The 15447-nt window shown below is 43.1% G+C and overlaps 1 protein-coding gene across 1 annotated transcript; it reads right to left on the bottom strand.

Annotated features, from left to right (window-relative positions):
• Nucleotides 1–1491: 1491 nt before the first annotated feature.
• LOC139445399 (sialin-like) lies at nucleotides 1492–14996 on the bottom strand. Its single transcript, XM_071226539.1, has 11 exons — nucleotides 14681–14996; nucleotides 12428–12633; nucleotides 10811–11044; nucleotides 10105–10192; nucleotides 9238–9330; nucleotides 7242–7369; nucleotides 6551–6700; nucleotides 5983–6115; nucleotides 5155–5305; nucleotides 2918–3008; nucleotides 1492–1680 (listed from the first exon to the last, which is right to left on the bottom strand). The coding sequence occupies exons 1-11, from the start codon at nucleotides 14994–14996 to the stop codon at nucleotides 1492–1494; spliced, it is 1779 nt and encodes a 592-aa protein (XP_071082640.1).
• Nucleotides 14997–15447: the final 451 nt, after the last annotated feature.

Raw genomic sequence — 15447 nt, 5'->3', positions numbered from 1 at the left:
CATTTTTTTAAAGAAAAACATTGTTTCCCACAGTAAGCACAACAATGGCACATGTAATTCGTTTTGAGGATGTTTAAAATCTTAAAATGTGAGATCACAAGTGAAAGACGTGTGTGAATACATGCAATTTCATTTAATTTTTTTTGTTTAACGCCGCACTCGAATATTCCGGCTATATGATAGCAGTCTGTAAATAATCGAGTCTGAACCAGACAATCCAGTGACTGATATCATGCGCATCGATCCAAGCAATTCGCTCACTTCCGGTAGAAGGCATGCACAACTTCGGGCTTTCCTCCCACATCAGTCTGATACGCCGTGCTATAACTGACATACAGTAAACTACGTTAATAACGAACACGTTTATAACGAACTGACCGATATAACGAACTTATATTTTAGTCCCTGCCATCTGTTGCATTTATGCTGTTTAAATGCTTATAATGAACTACGGTTATAACGAACAAAAAATTGTGGTCCCTTTGAGATCGTTATAACCTTACTTTACTGTACAGCTCAAAATGGTTTTTAACTCCCCCACCGTATTACTCAATACTGCAACCGTCAACATGTTTATATGTTGTTTAACGCCGCACTCACCAATATCCAAGTTATATGACGGCGGTCTGTAAATTGATAGCATCAGCATTGATCCACTCTATTGGGATACGATGATATGCATCAACCAAGTCAGCGAGCCTGACCACCCGATCCCGTTAGTTGCCTCTTTCGGCAAGCATTGTCGCCTCTTAGGACAAGCATGGGTTGCGGAAGACTTATTCTACCCCGGATCTTCACGGGTCGAATACGTGTAATGCAACCAGTTCAATAGCTTACATGTTGGAGATGCCGTCGTTGTATTCTGTGAAGTACATTATGGTTTTAACAGAGTCATAAACTAAACTATATTACATATTTACAAATAGGCGAATCTTACAAACACAACTACACATCTTACAATCAACGATAAGAAAAACCGTTTTGTGATTTCACACATTAGATCAAGCATTTATTAAATTCATTTCGAGTTTTCTTCGCTGCTGGCTTTTGAAAAGCATTTTTTTACATAGGCATGTGATGACATTTGCGAAAGAAACCGTTATGATATTAACCCAATTGAATTATGATCGTATTCCGATACATAATTTATCCGAAATACGTAATTTATTAAAATAGATAAATGGAGTTCATACCTTATGATACAAGTATATGTTTACCAGTCTGCGAGATTATGTTACAGTGGCTTTTTGCCGACATGCAGACTTATTCATAAAGCGTTATTCACACAGTGCTTGTTCAAAGTGTTAAAAGTAAATTCCAATAAATAAGTGGCATAAGTGGCAAACCAAAAACTACAGAACTTATATTATATTAATATATCGCGATGCATATTGTTTAATTCGGTGACGGCGGTGAGATGTCAAGGTAGTGAGGCATGAGCGCCACCTGTCGGGACTGAGATGGGGATGCCAAGCCTTGAGCTGGCATGGGCTATTGGTCTTGTTTCGTCTCGTCCGGCTCTGTACCGAACTGGACAACGTGAGCAACGCTGGGCTTCTTTTGTTTCTCTCTGGCCCAGGGCTGGACCGTCACCTTGAGGAAGGCCAGGTACACCACCAGACTGACCACACAGAGACCCACTATCACCATGAAGCTGTTCCTCCACTCCTCCTGGCTTTTCTGCAATCAGCAAAATACAAATTTGGATACCAACTTGGGAAGTGTACCAAGATTTATTAACGCCTGTTTCAGCTAAAATTCGTAATATTTAAAAAAATCTGCCGAGTAATAACGACACATGCTTTTAGAAAAAGGAGTATTTGTTTTGTTTCTTGAGGTTTACCTTGTTAAAGAATGAGTGAGTGAGTGAGTGAGTGAGTGAGTATGGTTTTACGCCGCTTTTAGCAATATTCCAGCAATATCAAGGCGGGGGACACCAGAAATGGGCTTCACACATTGTACCCATGTCGGGAATCGAACCAGGGTCTTCGGCGTGACGAGCGAACGCTTTAACCACTAGGATACCCGACCGCCCCACCTTGTTAAAGAAACATGATGAGGGTGAGTGAGTGAAGGTGTTTTGATACACGTAAAATGATTTAATTTGTTGTTGTTGTTGTTTTTAACGCCGCACTTAGCAATATTCCAGCTATAAGATGTCGGTCTGCAAATAATAGTCTGGACCAGACAATCTAGTGACTGACATCATGATCATCGATCTACGCAATTCAGTGAATTGGGATACAATGACATGCATCAACCAAGTCAGCGAGCCTGACCACTCGATCCCGTTATTCTCCTCTTACGACGAGCATGGTCGCCTTTTACGGCCTGCATGGGTTGATGAAGACCTATTCTACCCCAGATCTTCACGGGTCGCAAGAAGTTGAAGGAAAGAGAAACGATCCACGTCTTAGGGTTGCGATTCTACAGTGGCCTATATTTCACAAAGCGATCTTGGGGCTCTGACTACCCAAGTAGTTGGTTGGTTTGTTGTTTAACGCCGCACTCAGCAATATTCCAGCTATATGACGGCGGTCTGTAAATAATCGAGTCTGGACCAGACAAGCCAGTGATTACTACCATGAGCATCGATCCACGCAATTGGGACCGATGACATGTATAAACCAAGTCAGCGAGCCTGACCACCCGATCCCGTTAGTCGCCTTTTACGACAAGCGTAGTCACCTTTTTACGGCAAGCATGGGTTGCTGAAGACCTATTCTACCCCGGATCTTCACGGGTCGACTACCCAAGTAAACAATATTACGACAATCGCAGCACAGTAGCTTTGTAGATCGGGACCAGATGACAAAGCCCTATTAGTCAGCGCTTAGATCACACAAGAGTGCTGGGTATCTATTCTTTCACAGGAATCCCCGCAAAATATAAATATTCTATAAGTTAAACTACCAACATTTGGCGTCATGGCACCCGTTATGATGGGCGCGAGCACTCCCGCCACTGCACTGAGACTGTTGCCCATGCTGGTGATCACTCCCGCGTACCTGAAATCACCAAACGCATTGCAGACATCAAATAAACTGTGGCTTTCTGCTTTTACAGGATGATCTTGATATTGTTGTTGTTGGTGTTTAACGCCGCAATGTTCCAGCTAGAGATGGCAGCCTTTTAAATAGTCTTGACCAGACAACCCAGAGATTGATCTTATGAGCAACTTCTGGGGTGTCTGGGGACAAGGGCACGCTATCACACTTGTCATCGAGTCCATTTAGCCGCCGTTAAAAACAGCTTAGGTTCATTCTTACATCTTTTTCAAAATTCCTCTTAATTCTATAAATAAACGTGCATTCTTTTTCTACTTATGTATGGCAAATGGAGTCCAATAACACAGATTCATGAAAATGAAAGTGACATAACCCTTTTCATAATCATAGGTGCTTGTTTGTTGTTTTACGCCGCACTCAGCAGTATTCCAGCTGTCACGCCGGTCTGTAAATAATCGAGTCTGGACCAGACAATCCAGTGATTGGCATCATGAGCATCGATCCACCCAATTGGGATACAAAGACATGCATCAACCAAGTCAGCGAACCTGACCACCCGATCCCATATTTATATCTATGTCTTAAGATTCAGATTCTCCACAAGATTGTGTGGACGGACGACTTCAACTTTCGAAGAGTTAACTTTCCCTTTGTGTCGAAAATCTGAGATACAATCGAGCATGCTCTTTCTACCAAGATTTCGAACAGCGTCATACATCTCTTCCTCAGAAGTTGTTTAATCAAGGTTACAACATTCAGATGTCTTATGAATAGGGAAAGGGTTTGTCACTTTTATTTACTGAACGTGGTGACCATAGATATAAATTCATCTCATCTTCAAAAGGTTCGGGGAAATTTGTAAAACATGAAAGCAATCTGTCATCTGAAGTTGGAGAAAACAGAGTATGAAATGCAGGACTTCCTCATTGATGATATCGTTGTTACATGTAGGGATAGAAAAGTTAGCCAAGAAGTCGGAATCACCAATTGAGCCACCTTCTTGCTGATCAGATATGAATCGGAATTTTTCAAAATCAAAACAAGGGCATTTGTTCAAGAAGTTTAACTTATTATAAGCTTCAGATATATAGATGATCTGCTAATGCGGTCAAATAGCCATGTCCTTCCACTGATTTACCCACCTGAACTAGAGACCCGTACAGACGCCTCGCCTGTGACATATTTAGATGTATGCAAAACTATCCACAAGAGTGTATAACCAGAGGGATGACTTCAAATTTCCGATAGTCATCTTCCCTACATGTCGATCGCGAGCAATATTCCAGCAAATCCAGCTTTTGGTGTCTACATTTCACAACTTGTGAGGGGCGGCCGGGTAGCCTAGTGGTTAAAGTGTTCGCTCGTCACGCCGAAGGCCCTGGTTCGAATCCCTACATGGGTACAATGTGTGAAACCCATTTCTGGCGTCCCCCGCCGTGATATTGCTGGAAGTTGCTAAAAGCGGCGTAATACCAGGGAGACAGTTTGCCGTCTTAGCTCAACAGTTTCTCTTTCATCTGTTTAATAAAATGCTACCAAGTTAGTGATATGTTTCTGGGTCAAAATGACCACCAGCGGACACATCGACTTGGTTCGTGTCACAAAATAGAAGCGACAATACCCTTTCCATAATCATAAGATGTGTTTGTTTGTTTGTTTGTTTAACGCCGCACTCAGCAATATTCCAACTATCGAGTCTGGGCCAGACAATCCAGTGATTGACATCATGAGCACCGATCTACGCAATTGGGACCGATGACATGCATCAACCAAGTCAGCGAGCATGACCTACCGATCCTGTTGGTCGCCTCTTACAACAAACATAGTCGCCTTTTACGGCAAGCATGGGTTGCTGAAGATGTATTCTACCCCGCATCTTCACGGGGAGACAAGCATGGGTTGCTGAAGACCTATTCTACCCCGGATCTTCACGGGTGCATAATAATAACAAGTCAAGGTATTGTTAAGCCAATCACATTTCACCAAAATATGTCCGGTAGTTGAACAGTCACAGCATATAGATCTCGTAATTTCAGATAGGGATTTCAAATGCTATGCATTTGCTTGTGGTGTTTAGGACGCTAGGCGAGGTAACTGTTGGTCGTTTAAAGGCCTGCCAAACAAGCAAATTTGAGATTCCACTTACCTTGGAGCTATTTCAACTTCATTGACCTGATAAGCGGACTCGGCAAAAGCCTGCATGCAGAGTACTGCAGTGAACAGGAAGACGGCCAGGCATCGTTGGTCGGCAGACACGAACCCCAGCCACACCAAGAACACGGCGGAACCAACATTAGCTGGGGAACAACATGTACAGGTTGAGTATTTATTAGTTGAGTTGAATATTTCTGCTTAATAATTACGAAGCTTCCTTATTGAGAAAAATAAGTTTGGGCAATGTTTTTTTTAAAGTAAGCAGGGTTCTGAAAATGCCCCACCCCTACTCACTTTGTGTGGCGTTACGGTTATACTCAGTGAAATTTCAGCGATTTCAGCGTATTTCCTGTGAGCAGAGTCCCGGAGACGCCAAAAAAAATAGGTCTGTTCGAATCATTAACACAGTTCAAAGATATAAACCGCATAACTGACAATATTTATTTTTAAAATTTATTTATTAATTAATAAAGTTAATTATTTATTTATTTATATATTTTTTAACATATATATATATATATATATATATATATATATATATATATATATATATATATATATTTGTAAAATAATAGACTCAGTTCAAATAGTCGGTGGTTGCTATGTTTCAAAACGGCACTGAAATCCCCATTTCGTACACAATACTTCGTAGGGTTGTGAGCACATGCAGTGATGATAAGACGTTCACATTCGAGCCATCCTTGGCAATCAAGTGAAGCGTGTCACATGTGGCCAGCCAAGGATGTTCATGCACTGGACCCCCGAATGTTCATACGGAGAGACATAGACAGGCCCAGGTACGTCCTTCACAATGACTTACACAGTGTCTGGAAGATGATCCGAGTCCACTTGATGGTTAAGACCTTTCTCTTGACCAGCAGGTCCGCCAGCATACCGACCAGAATCGTGGACAATCCCCTCGCCAAGTGTGGGACAGAAGACAGCAACCCATTCTGCACAACAACAAAACCCTCGACTATAGCGACATGCAATATATGGCTCCAGGTCTTCCTCGGAGAGTTCAGGAGAGGTCGGGAAATGTTTCCATAATGAATTGTATGTGTAATATACAGTTTTACCAATACGATCCATACCTCGGGACCCATAGGTCTTCAGCAACCCATGCTTGCCGTAAAAGGCGACTAAGTTTGTCGTAAAAAGCTACTAACACGGGATCGGGTGGTCAGACTCGCTGACCTGGTTGATGCATGTCATCGACCCCAATGGCGTGGATCGATGCGCATGATGTCAGTCACTGAATTGTCCAGTCGAGATTCGATTATGTACAGACCGACGTCATTTAGCTTGAATATTGCTGTGTGCGGCGTTAAACAAGGAACAAACAAAACAAACCAACCCACAAGCTGCCGCCCAGATGACCCACCTACCTCGTATATATTGACGTGCAGGACTTCATGCATGTAGGTGGGGCCACTTGTGGTCAGACTGTAGTCCACCCAATCGGAGACCATGTGAATCACCAGACAGCCAATCACAGGCTTGGACGTCAGGATTGCTCGCCAAGGGGTTGCAACATTCTGAAATGCAGAGCCCCTTCAATCGCGCATTATGGTTTGGTTTGGCGAACACACGGTGTCGTGATTGATTTTAGTGATCCATTAACATAAGTTTCGCCTCTATTTCACCTTTAAGCCAAGTTAAACCTGCTTCGGTGAATAATCGAGAGTACTTGCTTATTCTTTGGAGCTGACTTGTTATATTTACATTGAAAGACAATACTAAATAATGTTCTATCCAACAGCGCTAAACGGTATACCACCTCAAAACATGAAAGCTTAACAAACCAGGTGTAATCCAAATAACGGAAGCTGTTTACGGAATAATTAAGAACATTAAACGTTTTATTTTAATAACTCTGAATTTAATCCAAACAAATAAGAAGGGCGACAACTCGAAAGTGACAGCAACAAGGAAGAGAACTAACAATGAATTAATTCGTATTATTAATCGTTTATAATACGATGCAGTTATCACTTGGGTCTAAATCATTTCGTATGGATGGTATGGATTGTTTTAATGTGGACCAGATCGTTGGAATATAATTGTCATGTAACGAACCTCCTCGTACGAGATGTCGATGTTGGATACGATGTAGTCGCGCTCCCGACTGGAGATACGGGGATCTGTGGCCGGGTTATTCGCCGTCAACAGCTGCCACAGCACAAACCAGATGAGGCCTCCCGCACCTGGAGATGGATGTTGCGTCAACCAAAGAATCAGAGTCTCTATGCTTACTGGATAAGAACTACCGAGTTTCCGCAATTGCCAATGTAAAATCTCATAATTTGATATTTTACTAAATATCTATTCGCCCAATGGTGCCATTTGGTAACATTTTGTTTTTAAATCCAAATTTCTTTTTATTTAAATTATTTGATTATTTTATGGGTTTAGATTTTTTTCTGTTGTTTCCATTACATTTTCGTACTTCCAATTAGTTTCTCCTTTTCCTCTCTCGTTACTTCGATTATTTTCTCGTTATTTTAAGTTTATTTCAAAAACTCGAAATTGTGATTTTTTCCCCGCTGCTTCGAATGTTTCAATTATTTTCATGAATTTACGAATTTTGATTCTTTACTTCGATTATATTCTCGTCATTTCAAAATTTTATTTAAAAAAAATCCAAATTTCAATTTTTAAAAATAAATTAGAAATAAGGGGAGAAACAATAATCGAAATAACGAGAAAATACTCCAAATTGCGAGAAAATATTTAACTCCTCCAGTAGTATTAGAACCATCCGGGTAGAATGACAATTTTCTTATATACTTCCGTGTGAATACTCTGCAGTTGAGAAAAGTGATAGTTTCATTGCAGTGAACATAACACTTTGACGGAACTGTGGTCTTACAAGCGTTACCTCATCTAAAATTATCTCCCTTTGTCAAATTATCTCCCTTTATCGTAAGTTTCTCCAAGCTCCTTCCCAGCGCGTGACACCTTCGTTACACTCTCGGTAACATCGCTGCCACCAGTGTGGGCGCGGCCATTTCAAGAATCTTGAAATTTGCCCTCCAACCCCATATGTAGTAACATTTATACTTTTGTTTATGTCTTTGGGAATGCCATCATATTTCAATTTGAAAAGGTTTACGACTGACCATGTTTTCCAGATGAATTTACTTTGTTGTTTTGATAATGAAATTGGTTCGAGATTGCAGACTAACGGAAAATCAACCAACTTCTCCCTTACATTCTTACTATATCAATAACATGATAGTTTTAATGAAACAGAAATTCAAATTGACAAACGAAGAAAGTAATTTATCAGCGGTAAGTGTATTCGGCGTCACGACAGACGTCACTTGTTTTGTAAACATAACGGTCATTCGGTTGCGAGTTCAACTCCAAGCATGGTTGTGGCCTCCTATTCACAGTGGGGAGCTTTGACTGGTGGCAGCGATAGTATAGAGAGCTCCGGGAACATACTATCGCTGTGAGGAGCTTGTAAGTTTCTCGTCTGTGCACCAACTGTTGACTTCCTATTTACGTTAGTTCCACAGTGACATGACAAATAATGACAGATTGTCATTAATCGAGTTTATATTGTCTCTTGAGCTTTGTTATTCTCTTGAAAATATTTCGTCATAAACTTTAAATTTCTCATTTAATTCGTAAATCGAGACTCTTCGTTTCGCAAAGCGCCATTTTGGTTTATTGACCAGCGTGTAATCGTTCGCTTTTATCAAGTCTCGTAGATTTCGAGAAGATTTTTGTTGTTGAAGTCGATTTTGTATATAATCATATCTCAAATGTATGATAAATCTTGTTGACATGGAATTTTAAGATTTTGCAAATACGGAACTACAATTGCGGAAAGACGCATTTACACGAGGTAGTGAAACGTCCCTGCGTGTTAGAATCTTACCGTCGTGACTTTGGATATCAACTACACCATCACTCGTCGATTTTAGTTTTCAGCACATTGGCAAGCCTCGGCGTCGAAAAGTTAAAATCGACTGGCGTTGATATATATGATATGAAGGGAGAAGGGATGAGGGTCCCAATGTGACGTATATGAAGAATCCACAAAGTCAGAACTGCACATTAATACCTGATATATAAAAGCTGAGCTTCCAGCCGTCCTCCATGACGTTGCATAAAACTCCAGTGAGGGAAAAAGCCAAGACTGTTCCAAGGAAGCGTCCTGAAACACACTTGCGTTCGTTAACACTCCCTGAATACTATCGCAAACTATACCATACTGTAATTTTAAGGGTTAGGGGTCAGTTAATCACTTTACAAATTATATGACGAGCAAAAAGGAGTTCAAGTCAATAAATGAGGTGAGGTGAAATGGGGTTCAACGTCGCGTCCAAGATTATTGCACTTATATAGCGACGTGCATGCACGTGTATGTGTGTGTGGCTGCTCGTACTATCCCGGAGTCATGCTGATTAATAGTGCTAGCCCACTGAGATACCATGCCGCAGTTTACACGAGTACTCCACTCAGACACAGTATGCTGACTCTCAGTCGAACAGTCCTGGTTTTATCCCTTAATGCCGAGCGCCAGGCAGGGAAACAACAAGTACCATCTCCGGGCGGCCTCAGACGGAGTAGGTAAACAATAAGTTGTAGCAGTATCACTCGGTTAACTGAGTTTAACTTGTGCTATGTCACGTGACTTCCAATGACCCGGAAAAAGCGTGCATCATTTTGCTTTGAAGCGGGGTATAAGGGATTTCCTCTCCCGCACAGAAATTCACGTGCAGCCTATGCTCTTCGTGGCGGGATATAAGGAATTTATTCTCCCGTTCAGAAAATTGTTTCCCTTCCAGGCGGGATACATAAGTCCTTATCGTACCTCCATGTCAGAATGATGAGATCTGATTGGTTCACGTGATCTTAATGAATTACTTTCTATATAATACTCCAGTTGTACGATGAGGCCAGTGATGTGGCATGGCGGCTGACTCACCGCTAGCACTAATGGTGGACAGCCTGGCGAGCTCATTCCGTGGCGCCCACTTGCCCCACATGCTCTGTAATCCTGGAAACATGGTCGCCTGAAACACACGCATCATCATCATCATCATCATCATCATCATCATCATCATCATCATCATCGTGGTGTTTATTATGACGTTGTTTGTAGCTGTTTGTACTTAGTTCTATCAATAATATTGCTCTAAAGTTGATTATTAAGTCGACTTCGGTACCACTTGTATCCTCTGTCCAACTACTAGTACTACTACTTACTACTACTACTACTACTACTACTACTACTACTACTACTACTACTACTACTAGTACCAACTCTACTATTATTTCTGATACTACTACTACTACTACTACTACTACTACAACAGGGGCGGTCGGGTAGCCTAGTGGTTAAAATATTCGCTCGTCACGCCGAAGACCCGGGTACAATGTGTGAAGCCCATTTCTGGTGTCCGCCGTGATATTGCTGGAATATTGCTGAAAGCGACGTAAATCCATACTCACTCACTCACTAGTACAACTACTACGACTACTACTACTACTCAATAAGCATGACAACGGTATCAAAATCTCTGGACAAGTTCACAAGTTCTTGTGAAACAAGAAAGCCATATTCAACGTTATCATACTTATAATCAGTTACCGATACGTTCATCGGTTCACAGTAAATATTGAATGCGTACGGCGCCCATCCCCGTGATGAGTCTCAAGGCGTAGATGAGGCGGAGCTCCAGCGTCAGACTGTGTGGGATGATGATGGTGGCCACGGCACAGACCATCAAGCCACCGCCCATGTAGAACCGGATCACGTCATGCTTCAAGTACCAAATGCCCAGGACCGTGCTCGAGCAGATGCCGGCGAAGAACATGGCGAGAATGAGCGACTGCTCCGTCTTGTTCCAGGGAAAGCCGCTACTCTGAAATTTAAAAAATCATCGATATTCAAAATGAAGAACGTGTGTGCGCGTGCGTGCGTACGTGCGTGCCGCAACAAGGCCGGTCCCTGGTACTACCAGTTTGGATTGGCTGGTTTGTTGTTTAACGCTGCACTCAGTAATATTTCAGCTATATGACGGCGGTCTGTAAATAATCGAGTCTGGACCAGAAAATCCAGACAATATCATGAACATCGATCCACGCAATTGAGATCGATGACATGCATCAACCAAGTCAGCGAGCCTGACCACCCGATCCCGTTAGTTGCCTCTTACGACAAGCATAGTCACCTTTTACGGCCTGCATGGGTTGCTGAAGACATATTCTACCCCGGAATCTTCACGGGTAACCAGTTTGGAGGAAAGCAGTATTCGGTCTGGTGATTGTAAATAAAGCAACAAACTATTTTCATAAGATCTGAAAGCAGAGTCGATTGTGCAATTCCGACTTTATCATAGCACGTGTTTATGAATCACTAGGAGACCGTGAGGAAACCTTGTCGTAAGAGGCGACTAACGGGATCGGGTGGTCAGACTCGCCGACTTGGTTGATGCATGTCATCGATCCAAATTGCGTGGATCGATGCTCATGATGTCAGTCACTAGATTGTCTGGTCCAGACTCGATTATTTACAGACCGCCGTCATATAGCCGGTCATATTGCTGAGTGCGGCGTTAAACAATAATAAAAAAAACCCCAGAGGTTCGCGAAAAGGTGAACGTATCCTGTCCCACCGGTGGTCTCATTGCAAATAGTACCCCAAAAATCAGTAAGATAATGTCATAAGAAACGTCAGTGTCTACTTCACAACGATGACCTTAGTCGGACATTCACTTTGTCCCAAGGATCTTAGTATGTTTTTTTTGTAGCATGTCAGCTATGATGGACTCGGTCTGTACGTCATTCAGTCTGGACCGGACAATCCGATTATTGACAATATTCGCAACGATGCACGCCGTCGGGGAGCGATGACACGCTCTCAACCAAATCACCGGACCTGACCGCCCCGTCCATGAAGTCGCCTCGTACGACCTGCATAGGTTGCTGGGGATCTATTCTAAACCGGGATGGTGATTATTTGGACACGGAGAATCTCACCTGAGTGCCTTTTGATATCTACAATGTAGATATCGCTTGATCTCACCCAAGCGATATCTCCTTTGGGGGCCAATTTTCGATGATAAAAATAAATAATGAGAAAAGAGAGCACAACAAGAAAACAACCATCATATGATTTCAAAGTAGATATTGTAGATCTTATGTTTTTTAAAAATTACATACATTTTTAGATTATAAAAGTTCTATGGCATCTGAACAGTGATAATTTTACAGAGCAATGTTTTCAACATGAAAGAGAAAGGTACCCCTTTAGACACAGCCTCCGTTTCATGGGGGAAGGTTGAATTTGAAGAAGCTGACGTTGTGTTAAGCCACGGAGACCTCCCAACGTCTCCGTTGACCATACACACGATGGCTATGCTTAGCTGGTCCCGCATGGCGGACACCCAAAACATGGCGCCGAAACCCATGATGGCCAGGGTCCATCTCCGGGGGATGGCACCTTGACAACCTGTCAAATAAATAGAACGTTGAACAATTGATGAAAATATGTATTTTATACTCACACGCAAAAGAAACGCAAGTGGTTTTAGGCAAATAGGTAACAAACACGGAACCATAAATTGATACGAGGTTTAGCATGTAGTGAAGCCTGATGGTGTTATCAATATTTTAGTTTGCATTTTGGAAGCACCGAGTAAAAACGCAACATAAAAAACTAATCGCCAAAACGCACCATTTCAATGAATATGTGGGTATCATGCACCCATTTCTCGCGAAATCGAAAATGCTAGAACTGTCACGAACTGTAGCGGGTATAAAACTGTGGCCGATTCTTGGACCTACCACTCCGACAATGCCACGCTTAACTCAAACTCAGGAAAAACAGGCTATCGGACGTTTGGAAGCTTGAGAGTCTGTCCAAGATGTTGCCCGTCATTTCAACGTTAACATAACCACAATTTACCATCTCCTGCATCGATACAATGCTACACAGACCACAGATGACCTTCCTCGGAGCGGTCGTCCTAGGATCATCACACCTCGACAAGATCGGCATATTACCCGTCAACACCAGCGACATCCGTTCCTAACTGCAAGTGAAAGTGCTCGACTGACCATAGGGACACATAATCGACACATTAGCCGGGACTGTGATCCGACGTCTCCGTTCCAACAACCTCAGATGTCGCCGACCAGCACGTGGTCCTGTTCTCCAACCACGGCATCGACAAGCACGACTTCAGTGGGCACACGGTCATCGCAATTGGCGTCATCGTGAGTGGAGGCGTGTCATCTTCTCTGATGAAAGTCGCTTTTGTGTCTCCCATGCAGACGGAAGAGTCAGAATTTGGCGGCGTCGAGGTGATCGTTTCGCTGACAGAAACGTTGTAGAAAGGGATCCATGGGGGTGGACCTAGCATCATGATATGGGCGGGGATTGGACTTAATGCGAGACTTGGACCCATGTGCTTTCGGAATGTTGGTCAAGGTCGTGATCAGACCCCACGTTGTTCCATTTTTTGCACAACATCAACAACACATTTTCCAGCAGGACAACGCTCGTCCCCATGTTGCCAGAGCTACCATGGCCTTTCTGCAACAACACAACATCCGTGTTCTACCGTGGCCAGCCCTCAGCCCTGATCTGAACCCCATCGAACACTTGTGGGATGAGGTCCAAATGCGTCTGCACAATGTGCGCCCAGTCCTTACAACTGCCGATGAACTACGCACAGATGCTCTGGATGTGTGCAGGAGGATTCCTAGGACCTTCACAAATCGTCTGATCCACTCAATGTACAGGAGATGTGTAGCAGTGATCAATGCTAATGGTGGTCACACCAGGTATTGACTTACATTTTGGGTATTGACCCGAAACTGTGTAAGCCCGTAACATTTGAAAAAACGATTATGTCATCTGCCTTTAAATCCATTAAACTGTCTTCAGTCAAATTTTTGTCAATCTTGCCCTATTAGTATTTCTTGTCTTTACTGTTGAAAATAAATAACATGTATACTGCATACTCGACTTGCGTTTCTTTTGCGTGTGAGTATATTTCAAGAACAAGTCTGTCATTTGCATTTTCTGTATGAAAACATATATTATCAGGAAAAACATTACAAAGGCAGCTGTGAAACATGAAAACTGTGTAACACAGAACCCTAGCCTGTAAGCCTAGCGGGAGTTATCTCCCCTTACCGGTTCCGGGAGGGTAGGATTGGAGGGTAGGAGGATGTGTATGTGTGTGTGTGGGGTTCTTTTGTGTTTGGGTTCTTTGTGTGTGGCAATGATTAAAGCGTTTATTCGGGGGAGTTGGGTGGCCCTGAAAAGGGCCGTTTGGAGAAGAAAAACTACCAACACTGGAACGGGAACTGGAACGAGAACGGAAACTTTCCTCCTAGCTACTTTGCCCGTTAGACTCAGTAGTAGCTGCATGGCGGCCAATGGCAAAAGTAGCTACAGTTGCAGCATGGCGTCTTGTGGTGTTCTGGCTTTGGATTGTGAGCACGATTCGATCCACTTCAATGGTGCATGAGTCAACCATTCTTCCCACTTCTACGATGGTGACGACACAATATGTACCGTAACACCTTCTGTAGCCTTTCCTCCCCCAGGGGTTGGAGCCGGGGTGCTCTGACGATCAGCCTTGGTGGTCCGCTGTTGATGGGGAACCTTTCCTCCTCAAATGGACGGAGCCGGGGTGCTCTGACGAACAGCCTTTGTGGTCCGCTGTTGACAGGGAACCTCTCCTCCTCTGAGGGATGGAGCCGGGACACTCTTACTACGAGCCTTGCCTCCAGGGAATGAAGCCAGGGTGAATGTAGCCGGGGTGGATTGACAGCCGAACCTGACAGCTGGACGAGTCCCATTGAACGCTCAACATAAGACGTGGTTGCAGAAACATAAAGATACCCTGCCTAAAATTGTCAATCCACAGGCATTCCTGTGGATGAACATCTTGACTACCTAATGCAGCACAGTGGTAGTGGAACACTTGCAGAGGTCTTGATATGCATTCTGTTGCATTATCTTCAAGCACCACTCCTCAAACTGGGTAACACCAGGCGCCACCGACCTACAACAACAACGACTACTAAGCCAAGAGTAAAGGCTCATGAAAATCTAACGAAAGCATATAAAGCTGATGCACCCATACGGTTGGTGCAAATGGGAACACCAAAAGAAAGTCCTCCAAGAAAGCAGATCAACAGTTGCAACTCCCTCCTGCCACTGCCTGATAAAAGGGAGATGCTGCACAGATCAGGTGCCTCATTCAGGCTAACACCGCCATGCAGGAAAGATGTCTTGGTGCCTCAGGAA

Source organism: Haliotis cracherodii, unplaced genomic scaffold, assembly GCF_022045235.1.
Source record: "Haliotis cracherodii isolate W230 unplaced genomic scaffold, xgHalCrac1.p SCAF_6, whole genome shotgun sequence".
In the NCBI taxonomy this organism is placed as follows: domain Eukaryota; kingdom Metazoa; phylum Mollusca; class Gastropoda; order Lepetellida; family Haliotidae; genus Haliotis; species Haliotis cracherodii.
This window is presented reverse-complemented; position numbering and strand designations above follow the sequence as displayed.

What these genes read in the sequence shown, in the direction of transcription:
- LOC139445399 (XM_071226539.1), bottom strand. Translation starts at nt 14,996, where the DNA reads ATGGGACTCGTCCAGCTGTCAGGTTCGGCTGTCAATCCACCCCGGCTA. An exon ending in TCGACATCTCGTACGAGGAG is followed by an intron (nt 6,701 to 7,241) that starts GTTCGTTACATG and finishes TCTGCATTTCAG; the next exon opens with AATGTTGCAACCCCTTGGCG. An exon ending in GAAGTTGAAATAGCTCCAAG is followed by an intron (nt 3,009 to 5,154) that starts GTAAGTGGAATC and finishes TGGTGATTTCAG; the next exon opens with GTACGCGGGAGTGATCACCA.